The following is a 23,052-nucleotide window of genomic DNA, read 5'->3' on the forward strand; positions in this document are numbered from 1 at the left end:
TGTCATCATCTGGCAAAGTACTGGAATGAAAACTAGAAGGTTGTGCAGCAGACCTGTCTACTGTATATGTGGTGGGGGGGGGGCGAGCCACCCAGTGAGGCAGGAGAGCCACACGCAGAATAAATTACTAGTGTCAGAGAGAAAAATGACTCTGCCACAAATTATCTACACTTAAGAAACGGTCATTAAGAAGTACCATCGTTTCACATCTATTTTAACTGTGGGTACACATTCACACGCCTGTTAGGTAAGGACTAAAGACAACTGAGCAGTGAACTGTGCCAGTTAAGTTTAAAAAAGGGAAAAATCTGGTCACGTACATTCATAATAATAATAATAATAATAATAATAATACGAAGGCAATTTGTACATTAGCATATTCAGTCAGTTCCTTTCATCCATCTGATTAAAGGCTACCTGTGTGACGCCCCTATTATCTTAATATCCTGGGACCACTGCAGATGTTCGGATCAACTGCTTACGTGCGCACGAGCGAATGAGTCAAACCTGCGTCAGACACCGTCGTGACTTACCATAGTAATTTCTCCATCCTATTGGGGGCTGATTTATTCCACAACACAGCCATAACCACGTGGAAACCAGAAGTGTGAGCGGGTGTGTTTTTCAGATCTAGAGAACATCACAGAGAGAGACAAACGGTTGCAATAAATTGTTACCTGCTCAGGTTAATGTGATTATAGGAGCCCAAACTTGTGGCAGGCGCCGAGCTCCTGCGTCAGACTTTACGCACCATGCGCCCTATGTGACTGGAAGCTGTGATTTCGCATCTCTTTACGCGCAGAGATGGTGCATACGGAGACCGTGCCTAAATGAAGACAGTTTATCGTACGTTGGATGTATGTTGTCACAGTGAGTCGTTCTAATCGATTCTGCACACAGCAAAAGGTAAGAAACGCAATCCGGTAACCATTTTCGTGTTATTTATTAATACATTCATGGTGTAGCTCTGAGACGAGTAAATGGTTTTGTATTGTCGCGATGCACTTGCACAAACATCCTACTTGAAGTCATTTAACAAAGAAGAGAGACAGCTTTCAACTCATCACAAATGGTGGCTTCGCCGCGCCATTCACGGTGTGCGTCGTTCATTAATCCCCTGCGCTTGACGCTGTCGCGCCATGTGTGTCCAAATTTGTCTCAGATATAACAAATTCTGCGGGGAGGCGGATCATCTGCTGACTTACATCGGTGCCTTTTGCATTTCCGCATTGTTATTATAAGGTGGTTGGTTTGACCTTGACAAGGTATCAGAGGTTATACCCACGTAGAGAGTTACTTCTCATGCTTATGGCCTGTGTAAAACGTGCCTGAAGGATGCTCGAACATGGCCACACAGGTGATGTTTTGATCCCAGCTTCTACACTTTGTTGTTCAGGATCGAATCAGTTTCGTGGTTCCTGCATGGCATCGTGCCATCTAACCAAATGCAACAGTGACACCATCTTCTATCCAGAAATTACTCAAATCTAAGATCTGGGAGTGAGACAGTTTGTGATGGCTGCCTGATTGACAGTGCCACAGATCCCACAACAAACTGTCACCTTCAGTATTCCCACTCTCTCCTTCCCTCGGTTCTGTCACAGTAGCTCTGTGTTATTTGCAGCCGTCCTTCAGGGCATATTATGTCTGTCCATTTGAGATGGTGAGAGGAGAGGCAGGCGACCACTGATGCAGCAGGGATGGGATTTCAATTTTGCAGGAAGAGCCATTGCTTAGCAACCACACTAGATAAAAGTGGAGCATATCTTTGTAGAGAACCTGCGCTGTTACATCATCAACACAAAACTGTCTGAGGAGAGTTGGGAATACAGTTCCAGGAAGAAGAAGCAGGAACAAGCATCTGCCTCTGAGGAGGCAGCCGAGCCACAGGGGTCTATTGCCGTCACTCCTTTGGAAAGCAAACGCTTTAAGTCTGCAGCACATTATCCTTCGCATGAATGTTCTGTTTTCTCTGCAAGCACAATCATTTTTCAGAGTATTCTGAAAGAAAAAAAAACACTTCTTGTCACTTTGTTTCCCTCAGATGGTGATTGACAACTGAGTCATAATCTGTAACAGTGTCTTGCACTGTATGTGAAGCCCTGCTGTCTCTGTAATGCACCATCTGTGTCAGCACATACTGTGAAACCCAGAAAATTGCTGTGTACTGCTACAACAACATCGAAAACTTTCACCACACGCTATTAGTAGGTCACAGTGACAATCCTATCTGCCATTTGTGTCTAACAGACCACCATCATCCCAACCCATGAGTAGAAATTAGGCCAGTTTGTTACTAACTATACCGATATTTCCATTCGTTTGGAAAATAGGGCAAAAACATCATGTGGACATTTTTGTACGGCTCCAGGTTGCAAGTGCCAAAACTGCAGCTGAGTCAAAAAATAATTTTGTTTTGCAAACATGCACACTGTTGTTTCACACCTCATTCAGAGAGTGTCTGATGATGAGTCAGTATTGTGCAGTTGTAGACCGCTGTGGGAAAGGTCACCGCTGTTCTGGGATCTGTTTCGAGCACTCAGCTTCCGAGCTGCTGCGTGTCGTGACTGCAGTTGAGGAATTTGATGTGCGTGCTACTGGTTCAGACTTTGGATGGGCTTAAGAGTCTGGCCGGCTGGCAACTATTCTTTGAGAAGTCGCTGTGAATACAGGACCGGCTCTGATTTCAGTCGAGTGCATCTGTTTTTTAAGATTAGAAGTTTTGTTTTCAGATCAAACACCTCTGGCTTCTATTCTCTGTTCTTGAACTGCCAGAGTGAAAAGTCAGATCAAACTCATCCCACACAGCGAAACAACAACAAAAGGGGGTAGGAGACAGGGGGGTTGAGGGGGTCTGCCTTCAAGGTCTGGTTTCAGGCATTCGCTACTCCTTTAGCAGCTCTTTTGGCATTTACAGCAAAGGGTAACTTTCTCTCAGTGTCTTCATGTGATTTTCACACCAGTCTTTGAAGGTCAAGCATGTCCGTTTGAGCTTCCATGCTTGCAACCACAAATTTACATGTTAATTTTAAAAGAATTAGGTTGCTGGTGTTTACTGGGTTTCCCACTGTGTTTTATAGCAGGAGTGGATCATTCAAAGACCACCCCTCTTCATGTGCAGGGCAGCTATTTCACTCAACACATTCAATATAGTTTAAGGCAGATCGTCACCTATTTTACTCACTTGTTTGTTTTGTTTTCATGATTTTGGTGATTAAGAGCTGCACATTGTGAGACCGCAGATAGATTCAACTTACCAGTCCTCTGTAATTTTCTCTTATTTAGTGTAACACACGTAACTAACAAGCATGTAACTAACAATCTGGGTTAGTTATTAAATTTAATAACCAAATCACTTCATATTTATAGTCATTTTTCCGACTGAATCTCTGACTGAACTGTTGCACTGCGGTCAATTTAGGAACGGAGGTGAAGGTAAACAAATTTTTGTGGTCAGACCAGACTAACACCGTTACCACACCACTAATACTCAGATGCTTGAATCATCAGTGACTTATTATGACATACGTACAAGCTGTTGTTTTTGGTTTTTTTACTTTAGCCCTCAATTGATTACAAATGTAGCTGAGTTGCTTGAGCTGAGTTTTTCATTGTCAAAAAAGCTTGGGACATAATTACAGTAAAACAAGTGCTTGTGCTGTTACACCGTGTCTTTGTGGGGCAACTGTGGAAAGATGACCCCACTAGATTTCAGACTAGTTCTGCTGCAAGAAAAGGTGTTGCAGGAATGTGCAACAGTGGGCAAGTATTCCTGCTCTTGTTTGGTGGATGTGTCTGAAGTGTTAATGATCCTGTGTGGTGTTTCTATACTGCTTCTGCTTCTATAGAAAACCAAAACATGAAGTAAACAGGATGTTTAGTGCATAAATGTCCATTGTTGCATATGAGAGTGTAATGCTAAGTTTGGGTTTGTTATTAAATTACTTAATATTTATAATAATACGACAGCTGGGATAGGCTGAATGGATGGATGGGCTAATATTAGCGCAATTTCAAGAGACTCACATCTTCTGGAACAAAAAGTAATGTTATGCCGCACTGTAATCAACACCAGATTCCTTTTGATGGAGGAACAGTACACAGGATTATACGATTAATCGTGGATTATTTTTTAAAGGGCCTCTGAAAAATTAACACATACACACATAGAAAGTTTCAAGAAGTTATTACAGCTGTACTGTGCTCGATCTATACAGCATCTGAAATTTTAAAATAACATGTAGACAAGATTTTGAAGTTGTGCAATGAGAAGAAAAGTATACAGAAACTAATAACTGATGAAATCTGCTTAGCGGCTTTAGTTTTACTGCGTTTGCTTGAACCAGTAGTCACACAGACAGGCTGCATGCTGCTGGTCATCCTACTCACATGACCCAACTTTAGTATAATGGGCCCTGCTGTGAAATGGATTGTGTTTCAATCTTTGTATCTCATTCACCATAATGAATTGGATTACTGAAATACCTCATGGCTCTGAAGCGCTGCTGTTTTTAGAAACATTTTGAGTTTGGAAACTAGTTGAAGCAACATGCTTTATGTCACGTTCCATTAGTGTGGCTCCTGAATTGGTCTTGTGATGCTTTATAGGCCTGAAACTAGCTATTTTTTAATAGTAATTTTTCTATTTTTCTTCTTGATATTCTTGAATTAATTGTATTTTTTTTTAAAGAAACATGGTGCCAGTTTTAGCTTGATTCGGGCTGCAGTTCTGTGCTGTATGATTTTCCTTCTGTAAAATATTCATTGTGCAAAATTGACAAAAAAACATTGCTTTAAAAAAAAGACGAAATAATGATGGATGAACAATTACCAGAAGGATTTTTGTACATAAAATATCATTATATCAATCATGATGAAAGGTTAGATTAAAACTTTGGGGTTTTTTCTCTTTGCAGATCTACTAAACCACAAAGTTCATCCCCTGGAAACTTGCCAGCCTCCATCCATTCTCTCTCCTGTCAGTACTTCAGGCTCTCATCTTCTTGTCAACACCCCGGTCTCGCAGCCATGCCAAAGAACACCAAGGTGACCCAGCGGGAGCACAGCAATGAGCCGGTCACTGAGTCAGTGGCTGACCTGCTGTCTCTGGAGCACCCCATGGATTATAAGAGCAGTCAGATGAGTATGGGTCTAAGTCCTGGCTCTACTGCGCCAGTAAAGGCCCTGCTGCCTTCTCCTGACCCAGATGCAGAGGATGGCCGACCAGCATGGAACAACAAGTTGGAGTACATCCTGGCCCAGGTGGGCTTCTCTGTGGGTCTGGGGAACGTCTGGAGGTTTCCCTACTTGTGCCAGAAAAATGGTGGAGGTAAGTGGATGAATACGTGAATTTGGTTTGTGTAACTAGTTTGCTGTCTCAGAGAACTGGAATAAATGGCCAGATGGGAGCAGTTAACAGCACTCACTGTTTTTATATTTTGTCCTTTACTTAAGCATGGTATTTGTTTCCTCTCCACAGTCCTGCCTGGAAACTATTTGCTCAAATATAAGTTGATTAACAATGTTCACATTTAGTGATTGCCATAAAAGTTAATTTCCATCACATCACAGACAGAAAAATGTGAGTGATTTCAGCTAATTTAAGTCCCACCTAGTTAGATAAGTTTATTTATTCGAGAAGTCTCATTAAGGTTAAGCTCTCTATTACAAGAGAGCAAAGAATAAATTACATGTACACAAGATCACAGTAATAAATCCCGTCACTCAAAACAGTCTCCACATTCAGACGCGCGAACACAACAATCAAAACTCTCGTAAATATTGCTGAAGCTTTGAAGTCCCTGTGAGGAGTGGATGTCTCTAGCTTCCAGGTGTGTTGTAGCTTAATCCTGCGAACACGGCACTAGAAAAAAGTGTGGGTAGGTGGATGGATATGTGTGCATGAATTTGGATTGGCTGGCTGATAGAAGCGGAAAAACCTGAACATATTTTGTGACCAAAGTTGGAGTGAATAATATTTGCTGGGTTTGGGTTTCACTTCCTATAAACGGGCCACCCATGGTGAACATGTATCCTTCAGGGTGCTGAGTAATGTTAACAGGAGGTGCCAAGCCAAGGCAGTTAAAGTGATTTTTTTTATTAGTTCTGTAAAATATTTCATTAAATAAGTGGCCAGATGGGAGTAGTTAACTTAACAGCGCTCACTGATTTTTCTTTATCCTTTAAGCATTTGTTTGCTCTCCTCAGTCCTGACCATAACCCTGTGTGTGCCTGGAAACTATTTGCTCAAATATGATTTGATTAACAATGCTCACGTTTGATGATTGACATAAATAATAATTCTGCATTATTTCCTGTCATAAATCCCTCATTTCCATCACATCACAGAACGAAATATGCGAGTAATTTCAACTAATTTATCTCCCGTTTTTTCACTTAATTGGTTGAGTTTGTTCATTCAATAAATATCATTGAGTCTAAGATAAAGAGCGCTGAGAAAAATTACACAAGATCGCAGCGATAAAATTCACCCGCATAACCACAATAATTAAAACTCTCATAAATGTTATTAATGCTTTAATGTGTCTCTGAGTAGCGAGTGTCTCTAACTTTAAGGTGTGCTGCAGCTCAGGCCTGCAATAAGGTACAAGAAATAGTACAAGTACAAGAATTCAGTCCAGTGCAGAAGGTGTCAGAGTCATTTGTTGTGGCTGCCCTGTTTTGGTATAACTGCCTAGTTAGAAATTACCATTGCTGAGCAAGATATTCAGTATAAAGTAATGTAGGTCAAGCCACAGCTCTTCAGCAGATTTTAGGACTTTAATGATGAGTGACAATTTAGCACATGGATAGTAACATTGTAACATTATTATTTACAGATTTTCTTTATATTATAATCATTATTGAATTGAATTTTATTTCTATAGTACTGATTCACAGCAACAGTCAACTTAGGACACTTTATGTTGTAGGGTTAAGACCCTAAAAAGCCAAAATGTAAAAATGACCAATAGTTGAATGTGTTGGTGAAGACATGCTGAGTGCATCCTGGGCAGCCTAAGCCTACCACAGCATAACTAAGGGAAGGTTCAGGGTCACCTGATACAGTTGTAATTATAAACTTTATCAAAAAGGAAAGTAAGCTTAAAAGTAGAGAGGGTGTCTGTCTCTTGAATCCAAACTGGGAGGAGAGGGGCCTGAAAGCCAAACGCTCTGCTTCCCATTCTACTTTTAGAAACTCGAGGATCAACAGAAGACTTTTCAGAGACCTTTTAGAGCAAAAATTGTTATAGTCCAGCCTAAAAAGTATCAACTAAATGAAGGATAAACGTTTATGGGTCAGGACGTGCTTGTAATGGCGAGCTGAGCTGGACAGTGAAAATATTGATGCACAGAGTAAATAGTGTGCCTAATATTGAGCTTTGAGGGACACCATATAAGTCATCTGGGGAAGTGATTAAAAACAATTAGCAGCAAGAGTTTGAACACACAGACAAATGTGATTTTAATGAGGCGTTTGCTGTGACGAGTGAAGCAAAGTGTTGCTTTTCATCTCGTGAACAGCAGCAGTTGTAACAGTTATTGTGTAAAGCTTTGCTGCTCTGACTGATAGATCTTATTATCTTATTATAGGTTGGCTTCCAGGACTTGGGACAGACAAGACAGCAGCAGTGTTTCCTGTTGAATCTGACACACACACACAGACGACATTAACCCAGTTACTCTGCTGTAGTCAGAGGGGCAGTCTCTTCAATGTTTCTCAGATTTAGCCAACCCGTGCTGTCAGCAGCTACAAGACGAGGTCGTCTCTCCTCACCGAGACGAGGGAGCTCTGAGAGGTCTGGCATAATGCTGCGAGATCCTCCACTTTAGGCTTTGTTTGCTTTTGTAGCTGATTTCTCAGCCTTGTCTCTCAGGTAGCGTGATTATGATGAGATGAGATGGTGGCGATGACTGAAATGGAGGAAGTCGAAGAGTAAATATTAATTTCCTTGGCTTTCAGACATCGTGAGTGCTTTGTGTGGGAGGTGTGTGTAGAGAGGGTATTTGAAACGTGTGATAACAAAGCGGAATCTGAGTATGCGTGCATTTGCTCGTATTAATCAGAGTGTGTGCATATTTGTGCACATTAATGAGTATCTGTCCCAGCTGACGCTTGACTTGGTGGGAGGTGCTGCATTGTCTTGTCTGGGCTTGTCCCCATGATAATGACAAGCTGTCTCTAATTCTTTTCCATCCTTTATCAAGTTTTCCATCACTTTCTTAATATTTCGAGTCAAGCCTTTTATAACACAGACAAATTTTAGGCTTACGTACTTCACCTAAATAATATTAATAATTAATTTGTATCGTTGAGCTCATGCCTCATGGTGAAACCTACTATTTGCAATATGCTTGCATTTGTCTTTACAGAAAAAAAATAATCCAACAACTCAAGTTTTAAATAATGTTTTGAATGTAGTCATACTTGGATTCATTTCAACACCATTTAACTGTTTTCTCTTATAATCAAATGCAGGATAAACTCATATATAATCACCCCAGTGTTCAGCAAATATCACTCATTTTTTGAAATTTGCAAATAGGGACTACCATTTGCCAACACACTTAAATATATACGAGAAATAGGAAAATACATTTGTAACAAATTAAAAAAGGTACAGTAAAGCATAAGTTTTACTACTAGAGTATTAAAACTTATGCTTTAGTGTACCTTGGCACTGATTCTCAGAGCCTCTTGAACTCTACAGGAGGCGTGAAACACTTCCGAAAGATGTTTCCTCCTTTGGCGTTGTGATGATGTGGAGCAAAGCGCTGGCTGGCAAGTCGGTTTAAAGTCTCCCACAGGTGGTCATACAAAACCAGCACGAATGAATGTTAAGTGTTTAACTGTGTGGAAGCATTTACATTCATTGTGTTTGTGGATGTTTATATTTCGGTATTACTTCAAACTGTTTCTCAACCTGCTCATCAAGACTCATATCCCTAAATATGGGGTTTCTAGTGTGTTCTTCATATATAGTGGTTTGATAGCTCTACACATCAGTGCATATAAATAGTGTGGATTATCACTGGTTTGGCTCAGGTGAAATGTATGTAAGGAAAAACAAAAGCTAAAGCAGTCATCTCGGCTGTTCCGTGTGTCTGCCGCTCGGCATAGACATCAAAAAGAGCTCAGCACATCAGCCACTTCTCCACGCCACTGTGTAACACGACACTGTGTAACACGACACTGTGTTCTTGTCTTTGTTCCCTTTGTATGCTGCTACCTCTAATAGCCACTTCCGATGTTATCGGAAATTTTATTTGAGTCAAACGTCACCGGCGTTTGTTTTTAGTCTGAAAACAGGCTGCTCTCTCCAGCTTTCCATCGCTAACCCATCCTCTGTGGCTTTGAATGGTTTTGTCACCATGGTGCCCCTTCACTTCTTGACGTAAGCATGACTGGACGTGACTTGTTTTCTGTGAGTGCCTGCTGCTCTCCCCGCATCGCCCCCCTCTGTGAAAATGGAAATGGAGATATCAGACAGAATGAATGGAAGTTAAAAATGAGGAGTGAGAGGAAGAAAAGAAATTGTGAGGGGCATTGAAGACGAAAAGAATAGATTCCAAAAATAGGATCCAAGAAAGGATGAGAGAAAAATTTTACAACATCCCCTCTGCCGCTTTGAGCTTTTGTCCTTCGCTGCGCATAGATTAAAAAAAAACACACAAAAGAATCCGTGCATGTTGCAGCCAATTATCCTCCCCCTGCTCTTCTCTGTCTCTCTCAGGTGCATACCTGGTGCCATACTTGATTCTTCTCATCCTCATTGGCATCCCACTGTTCTTCCTTGAGCTGGCGGTGGGTCAGAGGATCAGGCGTGGCAGCATTGGTGTGTGGAACTACGTCTACCCAAGGCTGGGCGGCATCGGGGTTTCCAGCCTGATGGTAAGTGGGTTATGTCACTTAACATGACCTCCGATTCACACTCAGTTCACGTGTAATTACAGGCTTTACATGTGATCAGTAATGACTTCACTGATGCCTGTCACTTTTAACTTGCAACCGTGTTAGTGGCTCTGTGAGGACATACTGACGTCAACAACGCCTCCCTAGAAGTGTTACTGCATGTAGGGCTGATGCAGGCCACAGCTATTGTGATTGGTGTGTTGGCGATTCCTTCTGTGCATTTACTCTTTCACCGCAGTTTTTGAATGCATCAGTGAGAGACTAACAACCAAAGCCTCATCACAAAGATTAATAATCATAGTAGCAAAATAAAGACTCACAAGTGTCAGCAAATTCCTGGAGAAAGGTTTCTGAAACTATCAGAATGGATGTGTGGAAAAAGGTCTGTGGAAAAACATCCCAGCGTTTTATTGGTTTTTATCATGTCTGGCACTGCAAATAAAACATGACCACAGACTAATTAACATATAATGCATCAATGACGTCGGCCACTGAAGTCGGTTACGTTGTAGGCTTTACAAAGATACCCCGCAGAAGTCAAAATCGGGACTTAGTGGTAATCCATCCAGTAATTATGTGGACATTTCAGGTCAAACCACAAATGTCTCTGTCACAGTGGCAATAAAAGAAAAATCAGAGGGGCCGTTCTGGTGAGTTCATGAATGCCTGTATGAAATTTCATGAATTATTCATTTTTATTAAATTCACAAGGTTGTGATTTTCTCATGAGTTTTTCTGCCATGAAAGACTTACACTTGCCTGTATCCAGCATGAAGTCCACTCTATTAAAATAAATAAATAAATAGGTAATACTTGTTCATCTCTCTCTAAATTAACCCAATTAAATAAGCATTTCACTGCCTAACCACTGGACCAAAGAAAATTTATTTATGACCGACTAAGATTTGATGTTTTACTGTTAGTGGAAAATTTGGTGACATATTTTTTCCACCTCATAGTGAATCACCGGACTGTAAAACAATAAATAACAGATGATATTCCAACCTAATGGACATTTTATGATATCTGGGTTGATCTTTTTTAATTATTATTCATTTTACTCAATTATACCTCCATAAAAAACCCAATGATCAATAAAGGCAGTGAGCCTTATTTATGGCTGCTTTATTTAAAAAGCAATTGAGTATTGTGCTGCATTTGCATCATGATAAAAACAGCCTGTGAAGACATACAAATGTGTTTAAGACCAAGATGCACGTTATACAACTCTGTTAAATAATGATTTTCATAACTTTAAATACTCATTATTTTCTAAGACTACAGACATGCTGTGCCGGACTCCCTCTGCCTGCTCATATCGCTTCCTTTTGTTGCATTAAAGAGAGCAACATGGAAAGACCAGCGCCAATCGCTGTCACCAACTATTCCCATCAGCAGCAGCAAAAGTAGTGACCCATCAGTGCTACCAGCTTAAAATATAGCCAGTCAGCAAATGAGTCTGTCGGTCCTTCTGTTTGACTCTCTTCCTGATAGTGATTTCATCCATCCAGTGCAAAGGCGGAGATGGAAAGACCTGGCCCGGGGCAATGAGGCGTGTGGCAGCTCGGATATGGCAGAGGGAGATCAGGAGCTATAAATACCTCCTCATAGAGGACCCGAGCTTTAGCTGCTGAGAGCAAACAGCTCAATAATTTATATGCACTCTAATTTAAGCTGTGTGCTTAGCGTCTACGCCACGACTCAAGAAGAGTCATGGCATAAACATTCTGGATTTGTGTGATTTGTTTTTCACAATGTTAAGTGTTGCTGTTTTTCTCTTATTTTTCTTCAGGTTTGCGGTTTTGTGGGCCTCTATTATAACGTGATTATTGGCTGGAGTATCTTCTACTTCTTCCAGTCTTTTCAGTATCCACTGCCTTGGGCTGAATGCCCCATCCACAGAAATGGAACTCAAGCCGGTGAGTGAACAGTGCAGTCCACTAAATCACTAAACAGCTGCAGAAGGTTGAACATAAACGCACAGCAGAAAACAACTGTCCACATGAATGCTATTTTGTTTTACGCCCCATGACACAGAGTACAGAAAAATAAATAAATACTACATTTTCCCACGAGGTAATTTCATATTCAGTAATTATAGCAGAAGATGCAGACGCGGCACTTAGCAGGATGCCTTTGCATTGAAGCAGGTTTCTGCGGTCAAGCAGGAGTGTTTCGGCAGACGTCTAGCAAATAAGTGTTTGCGCTGTCTCTATTGCTGGGCCGGCTCTGCGCTTCATGCTACATGGCAGCTCTGTTGCGGCACTTGTCAGACTGCATGACCCGTCTGAGGGTCAGTACCTCTAATGGCTGGCAGCTGGTAGTCTTTGGGGCACACGCAGGTTCTGGCAGAAGAAAAGGCATCAACTTTCATTAGCATGACAGGGCAGGATCCTGACTCTGCTCATGGTTGTAAAATCGGTGGGCATATAGTGATGTTAACTATTTCCAAAGGTGGAAAGCATTGTAACTAAGCAGTTTTACATAAATAAATGCTCTGCTTATGTATAATTGATATGCAATTTAACTTTTTTCTACTTTATTTTCCATTTTACTGCAACAGAGTTTCAACATAGCTATATTTGCATGTTTTTTTTTAAATATTCTGTAAAAAAAGAAAAATTACAAACATATAGTGATGATTTTCACTGTCAAATAATCTCCTGATTATTATCTTCTAAATGACCCATTTGTTCTCAAAGTGTGAAGAAAGAGGTTTTAATAGGATTTCATAGTTTTGAACAGCTGGAACCCTTAAATGTTTTCTGTTCTTTAAGCAGTTGCTAATTAATTTTATGTCAGCTGACTAATCATTACCTTACAGTTTTATTTCACTTCTGTTCCTAATTAACAGGCCATTTTTAAACATTTATTGGCACTTTTTGCATGTACTTGAGAACATGAGGTGTGTGTGTGTGTGTGTGTGTGTGTGTGTGTGTGTGTGTGTGTGTGTGTGTGTGTGTGTGTGGTGTGGTGTGGGGGTGGGGGGATGAAACAAAGGTCAGCTGGCCAGGAATCAAACTGCAGACACCACAGTTATGTGTCGTGTGCACATAAACCATTAGACTATCAGCATCTTCAGTTTATTTTTTTGAGTTGCTTTCATTCGAAAGAGTGGGAGGGCCGCCTTTCAGCTTGTAAGTGCAAATTCATATATTAAAAGAGTTTAACCATGAAATAAAACCAAAAACATGAAATATTTGGCTGTAAATTATGAAGAAATCACTTATTTTGGAAAATTCATGCAAAAGCCAACTGCATTTTCTCCTCAAGGAAGTAAGGAATTATGAAAATCATGAAAATACTTCTTATGTAAATGCTTTATTTATAAGATTAAGATTAGCAATAATTTTCATACTGTGTTATTTTTTGTAGCTACTGCTACTAACTTTGCATTACTGGCCTTTTGCAAATGAATTTATTTAAATAAAACATTAAAGAATCTGTCAGGTTTTCTATTCTAAAAGTACACTGGATGCATTTAATTATTGGTGTGCTTTTCCCTCCCCGTCTTCCCGTTTGTTGCTGTTACAGTTGTGGAGCCAGAATGTGAGAAGAGCTCAGCCACCACTTACTTCTGGTACCGGCAGGCTCTTAACATCACCAGTAGCATCGACGACACTGGAGGTCTGAATTGGAAGATGACCCTGTCCCTGCTGGTGGCTTGGATCATGGTCTGCCTGGCTGTCATTAAGGGCATACAGTCCTCTGGAAAGGTACAGGGTTCCTCTGAGTTAACAAAATGAGGCTTAACCCTGCTAACTATTGAAATTAGGATTCTGAATTGAGTCATACACAACACAGACCCAGAATAAAGCCCAAAAATAATTTGAAAAAAAAACCCTTGAAATTTCTATTTTTATTCAGTGATTCATCCTCATCAGAGAATGTTTATTCATTTTGGGGATGTTTTTTAGGCGAAGGTAAGATGCTAGCCTCTTGTCGGCACTTGTCTATTTTTGGATCTCATCCATATTATGGAAGAAAGGAACATGCAACATTAATAAACTTAAACTGAACCAAACAAAAAGTACTTCAGGATGCAGATGGAAAATTCTTAGTTTGGCAACAACTGCAACAACATCCTGTAATCTTGATCCAGGGAATGAGTCATACGCAACAGCAGCATCCAGCCAGCGTCTCAGTAGGAAAAAGCACAACAAAGAGCTGATCGCCAAGTTCTGACACACTATTTTAAACCCTAAACTTGGTGATCTAATTATCATAGCCAGTTCTGTAGCGATTCCCTGAAATGCTGCAGGGAAAAATATTTGACTTTAGGAATTGATCTTCATGTTTCAGTTCACAGATTCAGTGCCAAGCAAACACACAACACTGTGTGTGTGTGTGTGTGTGTGTGTGTGTGTGTGTGTGTGTGTGTGTCTTCCTCTATGTGTAAGACCTCTTAATGCATATCCATGGAAACACAGTGTTAATGTACTTGACTTTCTCACTCTCTTAGGTGATGTACTTCAGCTCTCTGTTCCCGTATGTGGTGCTGTTCTGTTTCCTGGTGCGAGGTTTGATGCTGAAGGGAGCAGTGGATGGCATCGCTCACATGTTCACCCCTAAGGTGAGGGACAGTCAGAGTCCATTTGACCAAGTAAAAATGTATTTAAGTTGGACTACAGGCTAAAATCTGAAGCTTTCTCCCCTCACGCTGCTGAGAGGTGACACTCTAAGTGACATTTGGTCCACGCAGGCTGTTCAACCATGTGTGGCTGATGGTTTTAGCGTCACGTACTCAGATCCTCTCACAGGAAAATGTCACAAATGCCCATCACTTCTTCTGTGTTAGGTAGATGGCTCCCTCTAGTGGTGAGAGTTTATGACAGCAAAGTGCTTTGTAGTACAGGCAGTTTGATGTTGATAAAATTATTCAAAAATAGCCAGAATAGGTAGTGGAAAAGGAAAGGTCAAAAGTAAGAGCAGCGTCCTTACTTATTGTGGAAGAAAATGCATTTACATTATTATGTCCTTTGTATGATCACGTAATGTGCATTAATTTGGGGACAGATTAGCTCCAAAATAGAGAATACCCTTCATTAGAGCTGAGATGAAGTTTAAGTTTTAAATGGTAAATCAACTGGTTCTTATATGGCACTTTTCTACTAAAGCACTCAAAGAGCTGTATGCAGCATTCACCCATTCACACACATTCATTCACTGCTTTCTATCTGACATTAACACACGTTCATACTCCAATCAACAAATAAGTATCATGCCCAAGGACACTTATTCGTTCATTGGAGGACATGCAGCAGGGATCAAACCACCAATCTTCAATTCGTAGATGACCTGCTGCCTTCTGATTTATAGTCCCCTCATACATGAGCACATCCACTTTTCTCAAACTATGGCAACAGATATGTACAACAGATTTAAGAAAACTCTCTGTAGAGGTTTCATACTTCCCTTAGTGTTCAAGTACAGTGTGGCTGCTGTGTTAACGTTTTGAATGGCCAATGTAGACTTGAACCAACATAACATGGTTAAAAAATCTGGGATAAAAAATTCCAAGCAGACTTCAACTTCATCATTACAGGGTAACCACATGTAGCAGGAAAAGATAGTGTAGTCAGGTCATGTATTTATCTTATGGTGCTGGATATGTTCATTTAAATCATCCAATGAAAACACGTGATATGTTAAATATATGAAATAATAATGTTCTGGAGATTTTTAGAATAAATATGAAATATTATCTAAACTTTACAATCTTTTCCTCTTTTTGTCTCTCCAGCTGGAGAAGATGTTGGAACCACAGGTGTGGAGAGAAGCAGCTACGCAGGTCTTCTTTGCCCTCGGACTGGGCTTTGGCGGCGTCATCGCTTTCTCCAGTTACAACAAGCGGGACAATAACTGCCACTTTGATGCAGCACTGGTTTCCATCATCAACTTTGTTACCTCCATCCTGGCCACTTTGGTAGTGTTCGCTGTGCTGGGGTTCAAGGCCAATGTCATGAACGAGAAGTGTGTCGTCGAGTAAGTGCGTCGCACTGAAGCAAATGCAACCTCAGCAATCTCAGATAGAAAACTAACATGCTTTTTCTTTACATCTCCAACCCATGTGCAGGAATGCAGAGAAGATCCTGGGCTACCTAAACACAGGTGTGCTGAGCAGAGAGCTCATCCCTCCTCACATCAACTTCTCCCACCTGTCTTCCCAGGACTACGCAGAAATGTACGCAGTTATAAAGACAGTGAAGGAGGAAAACTTTGCCCAGCTGGGCCTGGACCCCTGTATCCTGGAGGATGAACTGAACAAGGTCAGCGGGAATAAATCTTTGAGGCAGAGATGATCCTCTGATTGTATATCTGAATCAAATACACGAAGGATAGTTTAGAGATTAGAGAAAAGTGGCTGCAGGTAAAGGTAAATTATTATTAAGGAGTCAAAATGATCCTTTAATGTTGTTAGCCAGAGACAAGGTTGGGTTATTGTTACCATTGAGAGTAAATGTACTTTATAATGTTATTATATAATTAGTATGAAGTAGCTGGGTTTTTATGAGTCGCTTAATAACCTTCAGGTAGTGATTTTATTTCATGATCAGTGACTGTTGTGATTAACTCTCTTTTTGGTGCCAAACCCATTTTACAAGCACTTTTAAAGCGACCATAACTCCACTGCCAATTGTGCTAGAGACAAAATGCAAATGGTTTTGGAAAGAAGAGAAGATGAGCATTGCAGCAATATTCAGTGTATCATTGTAGCTCAAGGCATTCACAAGGTACTGCTGTCTGAACACAGAGAAATCAGCTCCACCTAGATTTTACTACAGTATGTCCATTTCACATTACCGTAAGGCCTCAACATTTTTTGGCTACAGAGAAAATTCAAACAGTTTCCTAAATATGAGAATTATTTTGTAATTTTACAGCCAAAAATGACAAATAAGTCCAGGCAGTCTGTATGATACTTGGGTGATAAAGCGTACAGAATACAGCAGATTATTTGGGGGTTTTTGGATCATTGTGGGTTTTCAGGTCTCTACGGGCATTTATTTGGTGTAAATGGATACAATTTAATATTGCTATGCAGTTAGTTTAGGCTATGAGTTGCACTCTGGACAGTACCCTGTGCTACTACATGGTTACCTGTGAATCACTGGTTTTGAGCATGTTTAGCCTGATCCCCTGAGCTCAAACCAGTATGTTACCTTGCCTCCCCAGCTGCATCAGTTTAATTTAAACCCTCAAATTCATCTTGCTACTCCTTACTTTACAGATGATTTCCGCACTAGCTTGAAAATGACCTTGTTAGATTGAGTCCAGAGGCTATAACTTTCTCAGAGAGACGATAACTGTGTTATGCTAATATGCTCATAACCTGCCTGGCTACCCCTGTGTACTCTCTAATGTTGTTAAAGCTTTTCACTGTTCCTCTTACTAGTTAAGATCACTGAGTGGCCCCTGGAAATATTTTCAAGAGCAATTGCCTTGCATAATTTGATTGTTGGTCTCTGTTATGTTGTAATTTTAAGCTTAATGTACTATCCCACTCAAAGTGCATCATTATGAACTCTTTATAAATCGCCTTCATGGCTACACTGCATAAATAATGTTAAGTGGGCGATATCTCGCTATCTTCTAGGCAGTTCAGGGCACCGGTCTGGCGTTCATCGCCTTCACAGAGGCCATGACTCACTTCCCTGCCAGTCCCTTCTGGTCCGTCATGTTCTTCTTTATGCTGATCAACTTGGGCCTGGGAAGCATGATCGGCACCATGACCGGCATCACCACACCCATACTGGATGCCTTCAAGATCCGCAAAGAGATTCTGTGTGGTAGGTGCTGATTCTGCTCATATTCTTCTTCTATCCTTTGATGATTCTAACTCAATATTTCCTCTTGCCTCCCTCAGTGGTTTGTTGTATCATAGCCTACCTGTTGGGGTTACTGTTCGTGCTGCGTTCAGGGAATTACTTTGTGACAATGTTTGATGACTACTCTGCTGGTTTGCCCCTCATTGTGGTGGTGATCCTGGAGAACATCTCTGTAGCCTGGATCTATGGAACTAAGAGGTAATTTGCGTGGATATGTAAAATGAAGACTAAATCCTCATACTACACCACAGTCATTCTTTCATTCACAAGAAAACATTCACCAAAAAACTCAATATTTTCCCCGTTTTACTCAGAGTAAATTTGTTGAGACATCTTTTCTACCTCGTTACAGGTTTATGCAGGACCTGGAGGACATGCTTGGGTTCAGGCCATACTCCTTCTACTTCTACATGTGGAAGTTTGTGTCCCCTGCTGTCTTGGTGGTGCTCATCTTTGCCACTGTTATCGAGATGGCCATTAGTCCTGCAGGATACAATGCCTGGGTAGAAGCTGAGGTCAGTAATCAGAAGCGCTGAAGCTGCTTGACTGAGAAACATTTGACCAAACCCTCCCTTCTTGCAATTTATCTAATTTTCTCTCCTCACCTCTTCTCATCTCTCCCTTCGTTTCATTTGTTTTTGTCGGCCATCCTCATTGAATTCTTTTGGTTTCAGGGCTCGGACCGTTTCCAAAGTTATCCTCCCTGGGCTTTAGCCATGGCCTATGCCCTCATTGTCGTTGCCATGCTGCCTTTACCCATCGTCTTCATCGCCCGCCACTTCAGCCTAATCTCAGATGGCTCCAACAAGCTCTCCGTCTCCTACCGTAAAGGTATGATGAAGGACATCTCCAACCTGGAAGAGCAGGACGAACAGCGTTTCATCCTCAGCAAGAACCCCAGCGAGGCTCCTTCTCCCATGCCTGCCCACCGCGCTTACCTGGGCCCCGGTGGCACCCAAGAGATGACCAACACCAACTACGGCACCAGCACCAAGACGGGCTACCAAAACATCGGCTCGCCCGAGTCTGAGCTATGATCCACTGACGTAACAAGTCCCTCTATTAAACCCTGGCCCTGCTTACAGAGAGGGAGGCAGTGGGAGTGAAAAAGGGAGAGAAAATTCACTTGCAGCATTCATCACACCTTAACCGCCAGAGCAAAATCCCTCTATTCCCCTCGTTCTGCTCCATTACCCTTCACCTGTGTTTCTCATCGTCTTGTGCTGCTAATTGCATGTCAGTCTCAGCCATGATGAAGAGCTCATGGGAACGTGAGACCAAACAGATATGACAACCATCTCCATCTGCCAGGAGATGGGGCGGAAAAAGAGCCAAATGAAGTATAGAAGAGTCCAAAGGCTTTGTCGGGTAACGAGCTCTGGTTGAGGTTAAGGTTTTTTGTAATGCTAACATAATTTACATTGTAGTGAACTGTAATGTGTGTTCATCAGTTCGTGCTTCTTTTAGTTCACCTGGAAAGGATTGTTATTTGGGGGGATAGGATGGAAGGAGACGGAAGAAAAGCACTCATCTTGTCCTGATCTGCATCACGGTATGAGAATATTTCTTATCTAGAAAATGTATCGATAAAAAGAACAGTATCTAACAATTGATTCGAATAGTATAAACAGTGTTACAAGCACATTATATCTTTAAGTTTATTGTGCCTATCACACATCAGCAATAATAACCAGTCACAATAGTGTCTTCATTCAAATGTGGATCTCCTTCTATCTTGTTTTTCCCCCACTGATGTAGAATACTGTACATATATGTCGTGCAATAGTTTGAGATGTCAACGTAAATTGTGCATATACACTGCAATAGTGCAAGTCAAGGGGCGGCGTTTTGCCTCTTCATGCCATGAACACAGAAGCACAGGCGCCTGCTATCGTTAGAGCATCTCTGAGCCTTAACACAGAGCAGCACTTTCCTTTCAAAGGATCCTTCTCCTCAGCAAGCACTTCCCACTGTCTCTGTGCAGCTCCAGACCTAGATGGCATAGACAAAGCTTTTCCATTTTAATCAATTGTTTTAATCATGCTGTTTTAATTAAAGCCTCAGAAGGGCAGCAGCGGCAATGCACAAGCAAGAATAAGCACAGCGACGTGTGTTTGATCAGAGGGCAGCTTCATGCTTGTCTGTCTCGTTGTCAGAAAGGCGAATGCAGATGAGGAATTGGAAATGTGAGTTTCGTCTTCGTGTACACGTCCAGATGCGCATGTGTAATTGTGCATGCACAAATGTGTTGTCTGCCACTGAATGAGAGCTGCTGGTGACCCTGCCTGTTTAAAAATAGAGCTGCGTTGCCCAGGGGAAGCCGTGGCAACACACCATAGATACAGATCCTCTTGTGATGTGGAGGAGGAAGAGGAGAGCAGACACCTCGCTCTGTCTGCTCCACCTGCACGGCTGTTTGCTTGGTTAAACAGACGAGACATTTTACGGTTGATGCCCTTCAAGAATATGTTTCTGATGTTATACCTGTACATTGAATAACAGGTTCACTGCCATGCTGTGCTGTGGATTAATCATACGTCATCCCTGAGTGGATGGTATTTTACGTTCCAACTGAATTGTACATTCCTCGAATTGTGACCACTCTATAGAGATATAATTTCACAAGCACCACAAAATACACCTCGATGTCTTTTTCTGTGATCTGAGGTATGAAAGTGAAACCTTTTTTTTTTTTTTTAATTTTATTCTGTAATCTCAAATCACAGCATATTTTTAGAATTATAATGTGGAAATGTACTCTGATATAAATGTTTGCAGTGAGTGGTAATACATGGTTTTCACCACTGGGTGACTCTGCTGGCCAGCAGAGGAGCCAATGACACTGTCCTGTGGCCCCTCCCTGAAACAACACCAGTACTTGAGACTGAACAGATGTAGTGTGAAGCACAGTCAGCCACATTGTTTGGTGCCTGAACAGATTCTGTGTTGTCTGTTTGCCTTGGGCTTTATGGGTTTTTTTCCCCTTGATTATTTAATTATTTTATTATGTAGAGTTTGGACCAATGTTCCATCATATTAATTTGCACTTTAATTAGGGGGAGACCCTGGAGTTGTTTGTTAAGCACACATGTAAAAAAGAAAAGAGCACAAAGTAAATATAGGGGGCTAATAGTTTAAGATGACAAGGCTCAAAAGAAATGCATGACAAGGCAAAAACATCTAGTCTGCTGTATCTTCTAAAAGACATTTATCTGTGAGTGCGAAATGATAGCATTTTAAAGCTCATCATCTAGGATCTTGTCAAAAGTACTATGTAAATTTAGCCCTGTCACCCCTTTGTGGTAGCCAGTAGCAGAGAGGTCTTATTACCCTGCATCCTATTTTGCTAAGCAATCCCTATGATACGATGGCTGGTACCCTCTATAGCATGGCTCTTGCTTTTAGTTGCTGACCTACAATGGCTGTGATGCATTGCTTGGGATTGACTGGTATTAAGACAATACAGCTCAGATCTATTGCCCTGTCCTTCAAATGATGCTTCATCTTTCATTCATAGAAACCTCTGTCCATGATGAAAATGAGTTTAATGAAAGAAAGTCTGCATTAAAAGAAACATGATACAGGGGATAAAAAGGATACAAAAGAGTAGTATTAACATCTGTAGATGCAACTTAACTTTGCTAAAATGCAGCAGACAGGGCCTCCTGTAAAACCTGTGCATGAGAACTATATGTCCAACAGTTTGTGATGCAAATGGCACTTAAGCTGAGGTAAAGACACTTAACCTGTATTTTTTAAAAAACAGTTTTGGTTTGGTTTGGTTTGGATAAAGCACATTTTGGGTAAGCACAAAATACGTTTTATGTCTAAATAAGCAACAAAGTCATTGTGAATGAAAGCGGAGATGAAAATTAAACATCATGTCAGTAATATAGCTGTGATTGCTGCACCCTGCAAGACTCCACTAAAGCATAAAGCTGCACACTGAAATGCATCTTCATAAAAAATTAAACTGCATCATACGTCTACAAAAGCACCTGAAGCTACAAAGTGATATGCACAATACATAGATAACAATGTTGAACTAATGCTAATGCAGTGGGTCCTATATGAAGAAAGCACAACAGCAGGCAATCTTATATTTTTCTCTACAATTGGTAGAGATCAGCGCTACTGGCTGCAGAGTGGCCGTAATATGACAAAGCACAGCTGAGATTCCCTCTAATATTTAAAAATCACTGAAACTCTGCAGCAAAGTGGAAAAATGTCTTCTCTGGTCCAAACCTAGCCTGGATACAGGTATCGATTTCTTACTGAAAACAAAGATTCCAACTCCAGGGTCTCTTTTGTCTACGTGTTAACGAGGTTAACTCAGTTCAGTTACTAAGATGAACTTCCCAATAGCAAAGTAAAGGTACATTTATTTAACCGTGCAGATAATGTTTATGTGACCAACCATAGTTATATTTATAGTATTTAAGACAGTGTATTTAATCTGTACATATCGATGTACATTCTGATAAATTCACACTGAATATCTATAGTAAGAGTGACAGGGTGTATACTTGAGCTGTAAATAATAAATGTATATTTTGAGATATTTTTTGATTTTTTGTACTGTCAGTGGTGTTACTTTGGTGTCTGTTGGTTTCTGGTGTTTGTGTGTGGTCGTTCTCGAAACTTAGCCGAGTGACTGTGCATATGTGTATGTATACATCAGCGTGCGTGTATGTGAGTGTATGTGGGCGAGTGAGCGTGTTTAAAGTAAAGGTATATGTAGCTTTTTGGTGTTTAAATGTGTGTTTTTCGCCTCTCTCAGTGTTGTGTGCTGCTGACCTAATCCAGTAGATAAAATCCTGATGTTACAGTCGACTGGGACCACTGATGTAAGCAATCTCTATTCTGTGTTTCTCACTGGAACTGCAGTGGCTTCCAGCACAAAACTGGCAAAACAGAAATCAAGATGAAATGTCTGTCTACAAGAAAGAAGACAGAAACTTTAATTTGTTGGTTGAAGAGCATTCGGATCTGTACAAACATGATGGAGGGAACAGGAAATTAAAATAACCACTTTTATGAAACAGACCATGATGTGCGTCTCATTTATTCTGTTGTTTATGCCGAAATGACTTAACACATTATGTTTATAATCTATAGATTCAATAACGACAAATGTTTTGTTCAGAATAAATTGGATTGTAGTGATGGGTGAAGGAAAAAACAATATTATAGACTTGTGAGGCTGCTATCTGTCTAAATGCATATCCTGTGTCATTGATCATCCCCACCACGCATTTAAAAGTTAATATCGCTCATATTTGGCTTTGCGGTATGCATATTGAGGTAGAT

General features: G+C 40.8%; 1 protein-coding gene across 1 annotated transcript; it reads left to right on the plus strand.

Moving 5' to 3' along the window:
* Nucleotides 1–546: 546 nt before the first annotated feature.
* Nucleotides 547–22,789, plus strand: slc6a17 (solute carrier family 6 member 17). Its single transcript, XM_003444927.5, has 12 exons — nucleotides 547–906; nucleotides 4,917–5,329; nucleotides 9,735–9,892; nucleotides 11,706–11,832; nucleotides 13,448–13,629; nucleotides 14,376–14,486; nucleotides 15,657–15,898; nucleotides 15,990–16,182; nucleotides 17,511–17,703; nucleotides 17,781–17,940; nucleotides 18,095–18,257; nucleotides 18,417–22,789. Exons 2-12 carry the CDS (start codon nucleotides 5,029–5,031, stop codon nucleotides 18,777–18,779), a joined length of 2,193 nt encoding a protein of 730 aa, XP_003444975.1. The 5' UTR covers nucleotides 547–906; nucleotides 4,917–5,028; the 3' UTR covers nucleotides 18,780–22,789.
* Nucleotides 22,790–23,052: the final 263 nt, after the last annotated feature.

Source organism: Oreochromis niloticus, linkage group LG20 (genome assembly GCF_001858045.2).
Source record: "Oreochromis niloticus isolate F11D_XX linkage group LG20, O_niloticus_UMD_NMBU, whole genome shotgun sequence".
NCBI classification, from domain to species: domain Eukaryota; kingdom Metazoa; phylum Chordata; class Actinopteri; order Cichliformes; family Cichlidae; genus Oreochromis; species Oreochromis niloticus.

What these genes read in the sequence shown, in the direction of transcription:
- slc6a17 (XM_003444927.5), top strand. Translation starts at nt 5,029, where the DNA reads ATGCCAAAGAACACCAAGGTGACCCAGCGGGAGCACAGCAATGAGCCG. An exon ending in TGGAGGATGAACTGAACAAG is followed by an intron (nt 16,183 to 17,510) that starts GTCAGCGGGAAT and finishes GCTATCTTCTAG; the next exon opens with GCAGTTCAGGGCACCGGTCT. An exon ending in ATGCCTGGGTAGAAGCTGAG is followed by an intron (nt 18,258 to 18,416) that starts GTCAGTAATCAG and finishes TTTTGGTTTCAG; the next exon opens with GGCTCGGACCGTTTCCAAAG.